Source organism: Ovis canadensis, chromosome 24 (genome assembly GCF_042477335.2).
Source record: "Ovis canadensis isolate MfBH-ARS-UI-01 breed Bighorn chromosome 24, ARS-UI_OviCan_v2, whole genome shotgun sequence".
NCBI classification, from domain to species: Eukaryota; Metazoa; Chordata; class Mammalia; order Artiodactyla; family Bovidae; genus Ovis; species Ovis canadensis.
Genome location: NC_091268.1, coordinates 22,895,513 through 22,908,515, shown reverse-complemented (window position 1 = coordinate 22,908,515; position 13,003 = coordinate 22,895,513). Strand labels below are relative to the sequence as shown.

Sequence of the window (13,003 nt, the reverse complement as noted above, 5' to 3'; positions counted from 1 at the left end):
TGCATGTTACTGTTATTATTTTAAAATGGGAATTGAGATGATAAGTGTTTGGAACAAGAGGTAGGTTCACAAATCAATGTCTAGAGAGGCCAGAAAAATGAGACAAACAGCCTGTGAAAGGCTGGAGATGGTGGTGGCGGGCGGGGGCGCAGCGCTGTGCCTGTGCCCCTCTCCAGCTGCTGCCATGCTGAGGGCGGGCACTGAACTATTGGGTCTTCAGATGCAACAGAAACTGGAAGCCTGGACATTTAAAATCAGACTTTCAAATGACAGCACTGGGACTAACCCGGTGGTCCAGTGGTTAAGAACCCACCTGCCAAGGCAGGGGACATAGTTCGATCCCTAGTCTGGGAAGATTCCACATGCTCTAGGGCAACTAAGCCGGGAACTCAAGAGCCCTCGAGCCGCAAACAGAGTCCAGAGCTTTGCAACAAGATGCCACCGCACCGCAACTGGGGTAGGCCCCGCTCGCCACAACTAGAAAAAAGCCCGTGCATTGCAGCAAAGACCCAGCACAGCCAAAAATAAACGAATGCATGAATGGATAACAATTAGAAAACGACAGCACTTAATTTAGATTGTATTGAACAGCGGGGCCCAAGTGAACTTGGCTCTGGGGGGGATTTGGCCTGGGGGCCTCTAGTTTTGACCCCACAGCTGGGGGCGATGCGTTTCCCACGCTGCTGTGTCACGGGCAGGGGGCTTGAAAGCATCGAACTTTCAATTCCTGTCATGCGGACATGCCATCATTTATATCATCATTCGTCCACTGCCAGGCGTTCCCTGGTGGCTCAGACGGTAACGCGTCTGTCTACAATGCAGAGACCAGGATTCGATCCCTGAGTCCGGAAGATCCACTGGAGAAGGAAATGGCAATCCACTCCAGTGCTATTGCCTGGAAAATCCCATGGACAGAGGAGCCTGGTAGGCTACAGTCCATGGGGTCGCAAAGAGTCGGACATGACTGAGGATTCCCCTTTCACTTCCCTTCATCCCCTGCAGGCCCCGCAGAAGGCTTCCGGTTGCCCCTTGTAAGCACTGCACTGTGGAGTTAACTGAGCCCCAACCCGCCAGATGACACGACGCCATATTCCAGCAGCGCCTCGTCACTAAGAGCAAACCCACCTCTTCTTCGGGAGCTTGATTTTCGCAATGTAGCTCAGACAGTAGTTGATTAAATCCTGGATTAGGGCTTCACCTAGGTGACCTTGAATATTCTAGATAAAGAAAATGCTTATGTTACTTGACACAGTGGGAGATGTTTTCAAATGGCTTTCCAGCCAAGCCAGGTCTTCAGCCACCTCGGGCTGAAGGTCACCTGGTGGGGCTGGGTGACACCCACACTGCCTTCCTCCTCTCTCTTTCTTATTTGCTGAAAACATTGGGCAAACTAGAAAGGGCTTCAGTCAGAACCATTTCCTGCTTCATTACTCAGGATTTTTATGTTCATTATCTCTCTAAGTACTTCCTGGAAGCCCCCGAAGAGTTTATTCGTTGCTGCTTTTATTCCATTAAAATATCTGCAGACACGGATAGAAAACATATTTGTTTCACTTCAGTTTCCTCTTCTGTCTGAACAGAATGATCCTAATGGTAATAAGAGCTACACAGGACTGCGTAAAAATGTCTGTAGCAAGGCAGCCTGCACTGGTCTCTGCTACCATAACAGAAATATTAAGTACCCTTAAAAAGCAACTATAAAAATTAAGTTAGCAATCTGGAATGTGTAAGTTAGCAATTTGGAACCATTGTCACATGGTTCAACATCCAAAATGTGAAAAACGAGGGTGAAGATTCATTACCACTCAGCCCCCGGAGGCACTCAAGTATCTTTCCAGAAAACATTTGACTAGTAGTCTGTCATAGTCTGGATACTTACAAACCTACCTGTTTACACAAGAGTTTGCCATCTCTGTATGCTACCAAGCCATTTTCTGGAAACACGTAATCATATTTTTTAATAACTGCCAACAAAACAAAAGAAACTTTAGAATGCAATGAATTGAACCCTGTGTTTCTATTTCTTCATTAACACATGGCCAACAAAACTGCTAAACTCCAGCACTGACCTATCTTAACAGATTGGGAGGGTGGAATAAAGCTCCTTAAAATTTTTTTTAAAGATGCTTTGTTATCAGTTTAACAGATGACGACTAGGCTGCAGACTGGAGAGCTGGTGGTGGGTCACTGCGTGTCTCTGCCTTCCGCCTGTTTATTTGTAAAGGCCAAGTGGAAACCACCGATGGCTCCCAAACCCCACCGTCACCTGCGTCATCTGGACAGTGAGGAAAATCTGCCGAACTTGAGGCTACGCTCCCGGAGTTTCTGAATCAGAACCTGCAGGGGCCGGAGAATCAGATGATTTTTTTTTTTTTTTTTTAAAAAAAGCTCTTCAAGTGACTCTTAAGACCACCTGCATCAATCTTGCCTGCGTTCATCCTAAGTCATTTCAGTCGTGTCCAACTCTACGTGACCCCATAGTCCGTAGCCCACCAGGCTGCTCTGTCCACAGGGATTCTCCAGGCAAGAACACTACAGTGGGTTGCCATTCCCTCCTCCAGGAGATCTTCCTGACCCAGGAATCGAACCCACATTCCCTTCACTGGAGGCAGATTCTTTACCGCTGAGCCACAGGGGAAGCCCATATCCATCTGGGTGGTCTCAAACTTCAGGCGCTCGTTACAGTGCAGGTTCCCAGGCACGGCGTGTTGGGTGGGGGCCAAGCTCTGCATTTGAACGAGGTCCCAGGTGATTCTCATACAGGTGGGTCTTTCACTTTCTTCTGGCTCGTGACTGTTGTGAATCTGGTGTTTCCACTCACACTCTGAAAGGTAAGACACTGTCCTACGCTAACAAAACCTCTCTGAGCCTGTGGTTAAATACATGATCAGAGGCAGAAAGGGCAATCAGGACCTGGTAACAGGGTCTTAATGTGCCCCATTATGTTGTTTATACGGGCTTCCCAGGTGGGCTCAGTGGTATAGAATCTGCCTGCCAATGCAGGAGACTCAGGGTTGATCCCTGGATCGGGAAGATCCCCTAGAGTAGGAAATGGCAACCCACACGGGTATTCTTACCTAGGAAATCCCATGGACAGAGCAGCTTGGCGGGCTACAGTCCACGGGGTTGCCAAGAGTCAGACATGACTGAGTGAGTAAATTAAATAACAAACAACAACATGCTGTTTATGGCGTTTCTAAACAGAGCACCTACAAGGACAATTAGTGAAAGAGGAACAGAGAGCTTTGTTTTCAGCTGCACCCCAAGACATGCGGGATTTTAGTTCCCCGACCAGGGACTCGAACCCATGACCCCTGCAGCGGAAGCATGAGTCTGAACCACTGGGACCATCCAGGAAGCCCAGAACAGAGGGTTTTAAAGGGCCCCTGTAGATTACTCTTTCAGTAACCGGTCTGACACATACAGCCCACACAGATTTCCACTGGAAGGTATTACAACTCCAGGAGTGGTTTTCAGCTGGGGGTGACGCTGCCCCAGGGGACATCTCTGGCGTCTGGAGGCACGTGTGGTTGTCACCCTGGGTGAGGGGCCGCTGCTGGCATCAAGTGAGCAGAGGCCATGGATGCTGCTCAACAGCGTCCAGTGCACTGGACAATGAGAGTTCTTGGCCCCGGACGTCAATGGTGCCAAAGAGAAAGCTCAGGCCCTTGAGGTCTCCACCCACTGTTCTCACAGGCCCCCATCTCAGGCACCCCGGCGCCCCTGGGGCCATGAAGATGAATAATCCGTAGTCCCAGTCTTCAAGACAGACAGAAGCAGACAGTCTCCAAAACTCAGTGCTACACAAGCAGCCCTAGAATCTCCTGAAGGCAGTTGCTGAAGTACGATTCCCAGGCCCCGCGGACCCACTGAGTCAGTCTCTAGCTTCCTGGGGCCCTGGGGGTCTGGATTCTGGTTCCCTAGGTGGGGAAGGAGCCTTGGGAGACTCTGGGAAACACTGAGCGATAGGACAACAGAGGTGGGCGTGAAGACTCACAGGGCCCCTCAATACCGAGGTGAGCAGGTTGTCTGGATGGTGCCCAAACTGAGGCCAGGAAAGCAGTTAATGGATATCAGCAAGAAGGATTCCAGGCTGAGACACAGACACCCACGTTTCTAGGTCCATCTGTCCATGTGTCTGAGTACCAACTGCTTCACCAGCAACTCCAGAAATGTATTTATAGGATTAAAAAAAAAAACAAACAGAAAAACTAAGGGCAGAGAAAATGTTCCCCCATCAAGGAAGCAGGAAGGCTGCCCCACAGGCAGGAGGGTTCAGGGCTGTAACCACGACACTGAGTGGCGATGGGTCCCGATAACCTTACAAGAAGTTACTGTTTCACCAAAACATAACAAGCAACGCAGAGCTTACCGTCATCTCCCAGTTGCTCCTGTACTTTCTCAAAGTCCGACCCACCGACAACGCCAATTTTGATCTTCTGCCTCAGTTTTTGCAGAAAGCAATCCATGTCTTTGGTAATTTTCTGCATTTCAAAAAGGAAAATAAACAGTCAGGAGACATGCAGGAATCGGGAGATTAAGACCCCCAAGAGTAACGCAACCTTTACTCTCACACTTGTCTATCTGCGTCTACATCTACAGGTAAGACCAACTGTTTGGTTGTGCTTTGGGGACACTGAGGGAGTCCCTGTGGCTCAGATGGTAAAGCGTATGCAATGCAGGAGACCAGAGTTCTATCCCTGGGTTGGGAAGATCCCCTGCAGAAGGAAATGGCTACCCACTCCAGTATTCTTGCCTGGAAAATCCCATGGATGGAGGAGCCTGGTGGGCTACAGTCCATGGGGTTGCAAAGAGTTAGACACAACTGAGTGACTTCACTTTCACTTTTCACTTAGGGACATCAAGGTATCAGGAAAAAAAACCCCAAAAACTTGTTAAATTAAAATTTTTACCTGGCTTAAAACACGCAAACAATACAGTAACAGCTGTTGTGGTTTGCTGCAGCTTGTTTTTCTTCCTGTGCATTTATACACTTCTCTGTAGGCACACATATAAAAATGTTCTACTTTTTGAAACACCAGTTGGACTCATTGTCTGTCTTGCACAATGACTTGCTTTCTCAGTATTAAGTTGTGCTGATTTTTCCAGAATGCACATAGATCCATTCCTTTCAAATGCTACACTGTACTGCATTTATGGATTCAAGCTGTGGCTAATTCCAACCCATGTGCTAATTCGAAATAAATTTTAAACTGAGATGAAGTGACATCCCTGTGTTAGGCAAACCACAAAGTATCTTTTAAACCCTTGTTTCACTGCTGCTGGCAGTCTTAATGGTACACTTACATGGACATATCTTCATAAATAAAGCTGTGATTGTACACTTATCTTCACAAATAAAGCTACCAGAGACTAAAAGCAAAAAAATCCACTTAACTTCAGTACAAAAACATCTACAGTTCAATCTTCTCTTTTTCTTTAAAAAGCATTATTTTAAGAGTAGTACATGCATATGGTTAATAAAACTGTGCAGAAGGGCTTCTAAGAGAGTGCAATCTTTTCCACATCTTCCGGTGAGATCTTGACCTAGTGGACAGTCTAGTGGCCTCTGAGTCAGTGACTGAAGACATGAGGTCAGAATGGGAGGAAGTGGGGAAGAGTCCTGTGATTGCAGAACATTAAAAACGCAACACTAACAACAAACACAACACTTACACCTTCACACAGAAGCCAAAGGGTACCATTTATTTTTATCTGGACCCTTGTGAGCACTGATGAGCTGAATGGTCTGGCAGGTCAGCCAGGAGACATGCTCAACATGCATGGGTCAGAGAGGCACCTTCCCCCTTCCAGGTGGCAGCAAATTTTTTTCGACAGGAAATAAGACCCAGCTGCTTCTGACCACAATCGAGCATCTCAACTACCCCCCACCGCAGGAGAGAGATACAGAGATATGGAGTAAAGTAGCCACACAGCAAAACTGTCACAAGGCTTCTTTTTTGGAGGGGGGCGCACACCGGAGAGGCCTTTTCCCATTTATTTAAATATATTTTTAAAATGTTTTTACAACGTTGTGTTGATTTCTACCATACAGTGCAAGTCAGCCATAGTCACACATCCACCCCCTCCCTCCCCTCCAGGTCATCAGAGTGCCAACTTCTCACCAGCTATCCATCTTGTTTATATGCTGTTGCTACTTTCTCCATTCATCCCACGCTCTCCCTCCCCCGTGTTCACAAGTCCACTCTCTGTAATAGCTGCGTCTTCATTCCTTCCCTGCAAATAGGTTCATCAATACCACTTTTTTAGGTTCCGTATAGACACATTAAAATATTTGTTTTTCTCTTTCTGCCTTACTTCACTCTGTATAACAGGTTCTAGGTTCATCCACCTCACTACAACTGACTCAAATTCGTTCTTTTTTTTTTTATGACTAATACTCCTTTGTATATATGTATCTCAGCTTCTTTATCCATTCATCTATCGATGGACATCTAGGTTGCTTCCATGTCCTGGCTGTTGTAAACAGTGCTGCGATGAACACTGGGACACATACGTGTTTTTTGATTATGGTTTTCTCAGGGTATATGCCCAGGAGTAGGGTTGCTGGGTCATATGGTAGATTTATTTCTAGTTTTATCTTCATACTGGTCTCCATAATGGCTGTATTAGTTTATACTTCCGCTAACAGTGTAGGAAGTGAAAGTGAAGTGAAAGTCACTCAGTCGTGTTTGAGTCTTTCTGACCACGTAGACTATACACATCCAGCCCATGGAATTCTCCAGGCCAGAATACTGGACTGGGTAGATGTTCCCTTCTCTGGGGTATCTTCTCAAGCCAGGGATTGAACCCAGGTCTCCTGTATTGCAGGCAGATGCTTTACCAGCTGAGCCACCAGGGAAGCCCAAGAATACCAGAGTGGGTAGGCTATCCCTTCTCCAGTGAATCTTCCTGACCGAGGAATCGAACCAGGGTCTCCTGCACTGCAGGCGGAGTCTCTACCAGCTGAGCTACCAGGGAAGCCCTCACAGAGTAGGAGGGTTCCCTTCTCTCCACACTCTCTCCAGCATTTATTGTTTGCAGATTTTTTGATGATGGCCATTCTGACTGGTGTGAGGCAATACCTTATTGTAGTTTTGATTTGGATTTCTCTAATAATGAGTGATGTTGAGCATCTTTTCATGTGTTTACTGGCCATCTGTCTGTCTTCTCTGGAGAAATATCTGTTTAAGTCTTCTGCCCAATTTTTGATTGAGTCATGTTTCTAAATAACTCTTGTGATAAATTCAAGGAATTCTTTATAAGTCATCCCAGACAAAACAAAATGCAAGGAGCCCAAAACTTGGAATTAATGTGAAAAAAAAAAAAATATATATAGAAGACTTCCTAGGGATAATTAAGGAAAATTAAGGAGCAGAAGAGTCAGAAAACCAGGTCTGTGGGCCAGAACCAACTCTCTGCTTGTTTCTGTACAGTGACTGCAACACAGTCATATCCATTCATCTCTGTGGTGTCTGCAGCCATGACTACAGGGGTGAGCAGCTGTGCGAGCCTCAACCATTTCCCACCTCCTGTGGTGGGGCTGGGGGAGGTTAGATGCTCGATCGTGGTCACAAGCAGCTTTTTATAGAGTCAAGTTTGCTGACTCCTGTATAAAATCACTTTAGGGCACTGCTGATCATTTCCTTAGGTGTGATCACAAAGTTGTGGTTACAACAGAGGTCCCTGTCAAGAGCTGCAGGTGTAAATATTCAGGGGTTGAAGTACCATTACGACTACAGCTTCGGAAGTGATGCAGCAAAGATTAAAAAAGAGAGCGACGACTTCCCTGGTGGTAGAGTGGGTAAGAGTCCACCTGCAGGAGACATGGGTTTGACCCCTGATCTGGGAAGATACCGCATGCTGTGGGGCAACGGAGCCCGTGCACTCCAACCACTAAGCCCACACGCTGCAACTGCCGAAGCCCATGCACCCAGAGCCTGTGCTCTGCAAAAAGCCGCCACAAAAAGTCAGTGTGCCCCAAGAAAAAGTAGCCCCTGCTTGCAGCAACTAGAGAGAGCCTGAGGGCAGCAACAAAGACCCAACGTGGCCAAAAATAAACCAATAATTAAAACAAAACAAAACCCAATCATTGCTGAATCTAAGTGATGTGAATATGGTTCTTCTGGGTACTGTTTTTTCCCCCCAGCGATTCTGTACATTTGAAGCTTTTCATGAGAGAAAGCTGGAAAACAGTCCACCCAGGTTTATGCCCTGCTTCTCTTTGCAGGCTTCTAAGTCTCAACTGCTTTTAGATGCAATGGCATTTCTTAGGAAAGCACTCAGAACAGCAATGTTTTAGCAGCACATTGAAATGCGCAAAGCTCTGACACCACTGGCTAGATTTTACCTGATTAGGTCATATCCTGTTTCAGCAGCTGCAAGAAAAGATAATCCATTTGATTGCTTTCGGATTGCCTTGTGCTTATCAGTGTTTGCGAATGTTGTTTATTGAGAAAGGGAAAGGTTGTATAATGCAGATCTGTTGCTAAATTAGCTTTATTTTTTACCTGGAGCACCCAGTGCATAAAACTTAGATTTTTTTTTAAGTGTAAAAATCATGTTCAGCAAAGAAATGTTTCAAGGGAATACACTGCAGGTTGCCTGGTTTTGCTGCTATTTCATACTTCGTGCTTATATGTCCTGATTCCTTCTGGGAATCAGAAGCATGTTCCTGAATGGCACACCTAGCAACCGAAACAGCCTCCACCTTGAAGCTTTGGCAGAAAATGGCAAACTTAGCAAATAACAATACCCTGAGGCCCAGAGATTTTTGTCAGATCTTGTATGGAAACCAAGGTGATGGTTTTACTGTGTCTGTTTCCTAATTTAAAATGAAAATAACTACCTTACTTGGGATGAAAAAGGGAGAAAGGTTAAGAGGCTCTAATGATATTGTGTAAGAAGCCTTGGAATGTAAACCCAAGATCATCACAACCAAAGAGCCAAACTGAGCAGCAGTTTTACCGGAACACAGCTAGAGTGCCTACATATGGTCGATGGCTGCTTTTGCATTAAAGTCGAGCAGTTAGTACTGACCATATGGTGGGCAAACACAAAAGTATTTGCTACCTGGCCCTTTACAAACAATGAATTACTGACCCTGGCTCTGAACCACTATGGGTTTTTAACAACTTACAAGTGTGTGTGGATCGTGGACTCTCAGAGTCAAAAAGGGCCTTTGGAGAACTTGCAATTGAGTACCATCGTTAGATACATAGCACTTGTGGCTCAGAGAGGTACAATGATGCAGCTAAGGTCACATACATTCCGTGTGAATTCCAGAGCGCACCCACCGCTGCTACCATCCGGCCCGAACCAAGCAGGGTAGAGACAGAACTTGAAGACAGCGAGGCCACTTGGAACCAGTCCCAAGTTTGAATGGCTGCTGTTCAGTGACTGATTCATGCAAGGGGGAGGTCAAAGTGAGCGTCATCACAAAATCTGAGCCCATGGCAACAAAATCTGGAAAAGAGAAGTTTCCAGGAGTCCCGGGAGACTCTCAACAGGCAGCCTGTAGCAATCTAGGTCTTATCCATCACCCCACTCCACTGCAGGGCTGGAGAAGGCAGCGGTGGTGGTGGCTAATACTAATTGAGTATTATTGAACCCAGCCTACCGCCTGCAAGATACTTTCATGAACTTATATGATTTCATTCGACCTCCACAAACACCTCAAGGAACAGGTCACCTCCCCACTTAAAGCCACAGATACTGAGGTTAAGTGACTTGCTCAAGGTCACACAGTTGTCAGGAGGTAAAGCTGAGACTCTACTAGATCTGTCTGACTTGGAAACCTGTCTTTCACATCAAGCTACAGGCACAGACCACAGTGTTACATCTGAGAAGGGCACACAAGCTGGTAAAGGGGCTGAGCTGGGTTTCACAGCCAGGGCTGACGGTGAAAGTCCAGAATTGCGTTTTCCAAGCCAACACAAGTTCCTTGCTCTCTTAGAGTTTTTCGGCCTGTCCCATCTCTCCGAGCACCCTGAGGTCTTGAAGATCTGGTTAGGGCTTCCGTCTCAGCCCTCCAGGGAACACAGAGTAGAGTTCAGTCTCTCCAAGGGAGGTGGGCGGTCCCTAGCCGCCCCAGATTGCCTACCTGGGCGGTCGTTAGCCCCGTCTGGGAGCAGTTGGGGGCTCTGCACCGGCTACTGCCGGGCGCCTCTTACCTGCCGCGGGGCCGTCAGGGTCCCGTCCACGTCGAAGAGGCAGAGCGCTGGGCCGGGGGCAGCCATGACCCTAGTTTCCACGCGCACCTAATAGGACTCGCTGGCACTTGGAACTCTGCCCGGAACTTCCGGGTCCGGCCCCCGTGCCGTAGGGCACGCCGGGAGGAGGAGAATCCACTCCCACAATGCCGGCGACTAGCGGCTCTGGGCTGTGCTCTGGACTACAGATCCCAGAATGCAACACGCCTCTATGTCTTATTTGGGCCCAGCACGCGCTCTTAGCGGTTCCGGGAGCAGGTGGATTCACTTCCGGCACCGGGCAGTGATACCATGGTAAGAAAGCGAGTGGCGGGGAGCGAGGGAAGTGAAGTGCTTTGGGGGTCAAGGGCAGGCCTGGGGCAAGTATGCAGACGCCAGGGGTTCTCATTCGGAGAATCTGCCAGAGGGACATCCCTGGTGGGTTTTAATTTGCTGCTTCCCGCCTTACTTTGCCCTCCGGTCACGTGGACCTACAGCTGGCAATAACTAAAACTCTCTGAGCACTTGGAGCGCATCAAGTGCGTTTTGAAATCTTCCAGACCATAATCACATTCAGTATATTCGGGATCCCCGTTTTGAAAGATGAAGAAACTGAGGCCCAGAGAGACGGAGTAATTTGCCCAAGGATCCACAGCTGGTGACTGTAGGAGTCGGGATTGGAACCCAGATCTGACTCCACCGCCCAAAGTATCTTTCACTGCACTATTCGAGATTTGAAACTGCGCCTCATGTAACCCTAGCGCAGCGGGTTGATGCCCCCATCCCTCCCTCCTCCTTCGTTCAACCTCTTCTCAGTCTAGGCCAAGAAATAGCGTTTCATTTCAGACCCCAAGAAGACGCTTTAATCTAACCGAGGATTGGGAAGTTATTGCGATGACTGTCTCCCTGGTTTGTTCCCCCCTAGGACACTGCTGGCATTTCCTGCCTGAGGAAATGTCATACAAGCTATGGATTATTCAATGGCAGCGTAGAGCTGTCCTTTCGCAGGATAACTGTTGAATGAATGAAGGTTGTGCCTCCTTTCCCATATTTACTTGAACTACCTGGAGGAAAGAGGACCACTTTAAAAAATAAGACTCTGCTCCCCCCCCCCCCCCCAAAAAAAAAGTCTCTGCCCCACTGACTGGCTGTGAGTCTTTGGGTACACTGCTTGCCTTCTCTGGGCTTAGTTTCCTCCATGGTAGAGTAGAAGTAGTGGTTCCTGTGGTGCACAGCTTTCCTGAAGATCTGTGAGGTAAAGCAACAGAGGAGCCTGATGGGCTGCAGACCATGGGGTCGCAGAGAGTCAGACACGACTTAGCAACTGAACAACAGCAAACAAAGCCACTGGCTTTACCTTTCTTAACATCTCTGGCAGTAATGCCGATCTCACAGGACTGGCCTCTGTGTGAGGGGTTTGCGCTTGTCCCTTGAGTGGTCCACACGGTTGAGTTCCCTGAGAGAAATGGTCTCCTTGTCTCTCTTCCAGGCTGCCTTCCTCCGAGCTGTGGCGCCGTCGCCAGGGCCAGCCGCCTGGGGCAGGCGGCTCCACCGGCTGTGCTGCTGCGGTGGGCAGGATCCCAGGAGGTGGGTGGGAAGCTGGCCGCCCTCCTCCAGGGAGAAGCCACCGGGCCCAGAGACGGAGAAGTTTCAGATGGTGTACCGCTTCGACGCCATCAAGGCCTTCGGGTACCTGTCTCGGCTGAAGGTGGCACAGACGGCCCTGACGGTGGCCGCCCTGCCGCCGGGCCTCTACTGCTACTCCCAGGGCCTCATGCCCTTCAGCTCCTTGTGCCTGGCGGGCGGCATCGCCGGCTTCGCCCTGGCCATGTTGTGCTGGATGAGCCATTTCTTCCGGAGGCTGGTGGGCATCCTGTACGTGAACGAGGCGGGCACCGTGCTGCGGGTGGCCCACCTGACCTTCTGGGGCCGGCGACAGGACACCTACTGCCCTGTGGCTGACGTGATCCCCATGACGGAGAGCCCGGATTGGCCCCAGGAGCTGTTCGTGCGGATCCAGCAGTACAGCGGGAAACAGACCTTCTACCTCACCCTGCGCTACGGGCGCGTCCTGGACCAAGAGCGGTTCACGCAGGTGTTCGGGATGCTGCACACGCTCAAGTGAATGGCCTGGAGCCCAAGTGGATGCTGGAGGCTCCCGCAGGAAGGCAGAGGGTGTGGGCGGGGCTGAAGGACGGGGTTGCGCTGCTGCGAAACTTCTGCCGCAGCCCCTGAGGTGAGAAAACTAACAAGATAGACATTAGTAGCCGGGTTTAGGAAAGAGGCCCTGAGTGCCGATTCTTTACTGCACTTGCGTGTGGCATCGAGATAATGGCCAGAATTTTCTGGTAGGTTCTCGGAGGAAGCAATGACAGGTTTGCTCAAACCACCCTCTGCTGTGAAATCGGACAGGTGTGGGGGACTTGGGTTCTGTTAGTTCTCAAAGCCCACGCCTGGGCCAGGTTATGAAGTCTCTCAGAACCTTAGTTTTCACGTCTGTAAAGTGGAAAAAAATCCTCCTGGTCTCCTGGGATGGTTGGATGTCACTGCTGATGCAGAGCTGGTGGCTTGTTGAAGGGCTCTCAGGCAACGGGGAGGGATTTCGCACCTAGCGCCTGGAGGGGTTGATCATTTAGAATAGCCACAAGGGAAAAATTTTGTTAACTGCGAGGTGCTGGATGTTAACTTACTGTAATTTTACTATATATATAAATCATATTGTATATGTTAAATAATACAATGCTATATGCCAATTAGATCTCAAAATTAGAAAAAATGGGGCGTATACTTACAAATACATAAAAACAAAAGGC

At 48.6% G+C, this 13,003-nt stretch overlaps 2 protein-coding genes across 3 annotated transcripts in view; one reads left to right on the top strand and one right to left on the bottom strand.

The window, feature by feature from the left end:
- PMM2 (phosphomannomutase 2) overlaps positions 1-10,409 on the bottom strand; it is a 25,695-nt gene extending 15,286 nt beyond the window's left edge. Inside the window, exons 1-5 of one of the 2 annotated variants that reach the window (XM_069569904.1) lie at positions 10,173-10,322; positions 8,351-8,378; positions 4,373-4,484; positions 1,888-1,964; positions 1,126-1,217 (exon numbers count right to left, since the gene is read on the bottom strand). In XM_069569904.1, the coding sequence (XP_069426005.1) occupies positions 1,126-1,217; positions 1,888-1,964; positions 4,373-4,469 (266 nt within the window). In that variant the 5' untranslated portion in view covers positions 4,470-4,484; positions 8,351-8,378; positions 10,173-10,322. Of the gene's footprint in view, positions 1-1,125; positions 1,218-1,887; positions 1,965-4,372; positions 4,485-8,350; positions 8,379-10,172 lie in introns of both variants that reach the window. The other variant, XM_069569903.1, reaches the window with a different exon arrangement.
- Positions 10,150-13,003, top strand: TMEM186 (transmembrane protein 186). Its single transcript, XM_069569905.1, has 2 exons — positions 10,150-10,505; positions 11,680-13,003. The coding sequence occupies exons 1-2, from the start codon at positions 10,503-10,505 to the stop codon at positions 12,313-12,315; spliced, it is 639 nt and encodes a 212-aa protein (XP_069426006.1). The 5' UTR covers positions 10,150-10,502; the 3' UTR covers positions 12,316-13,003.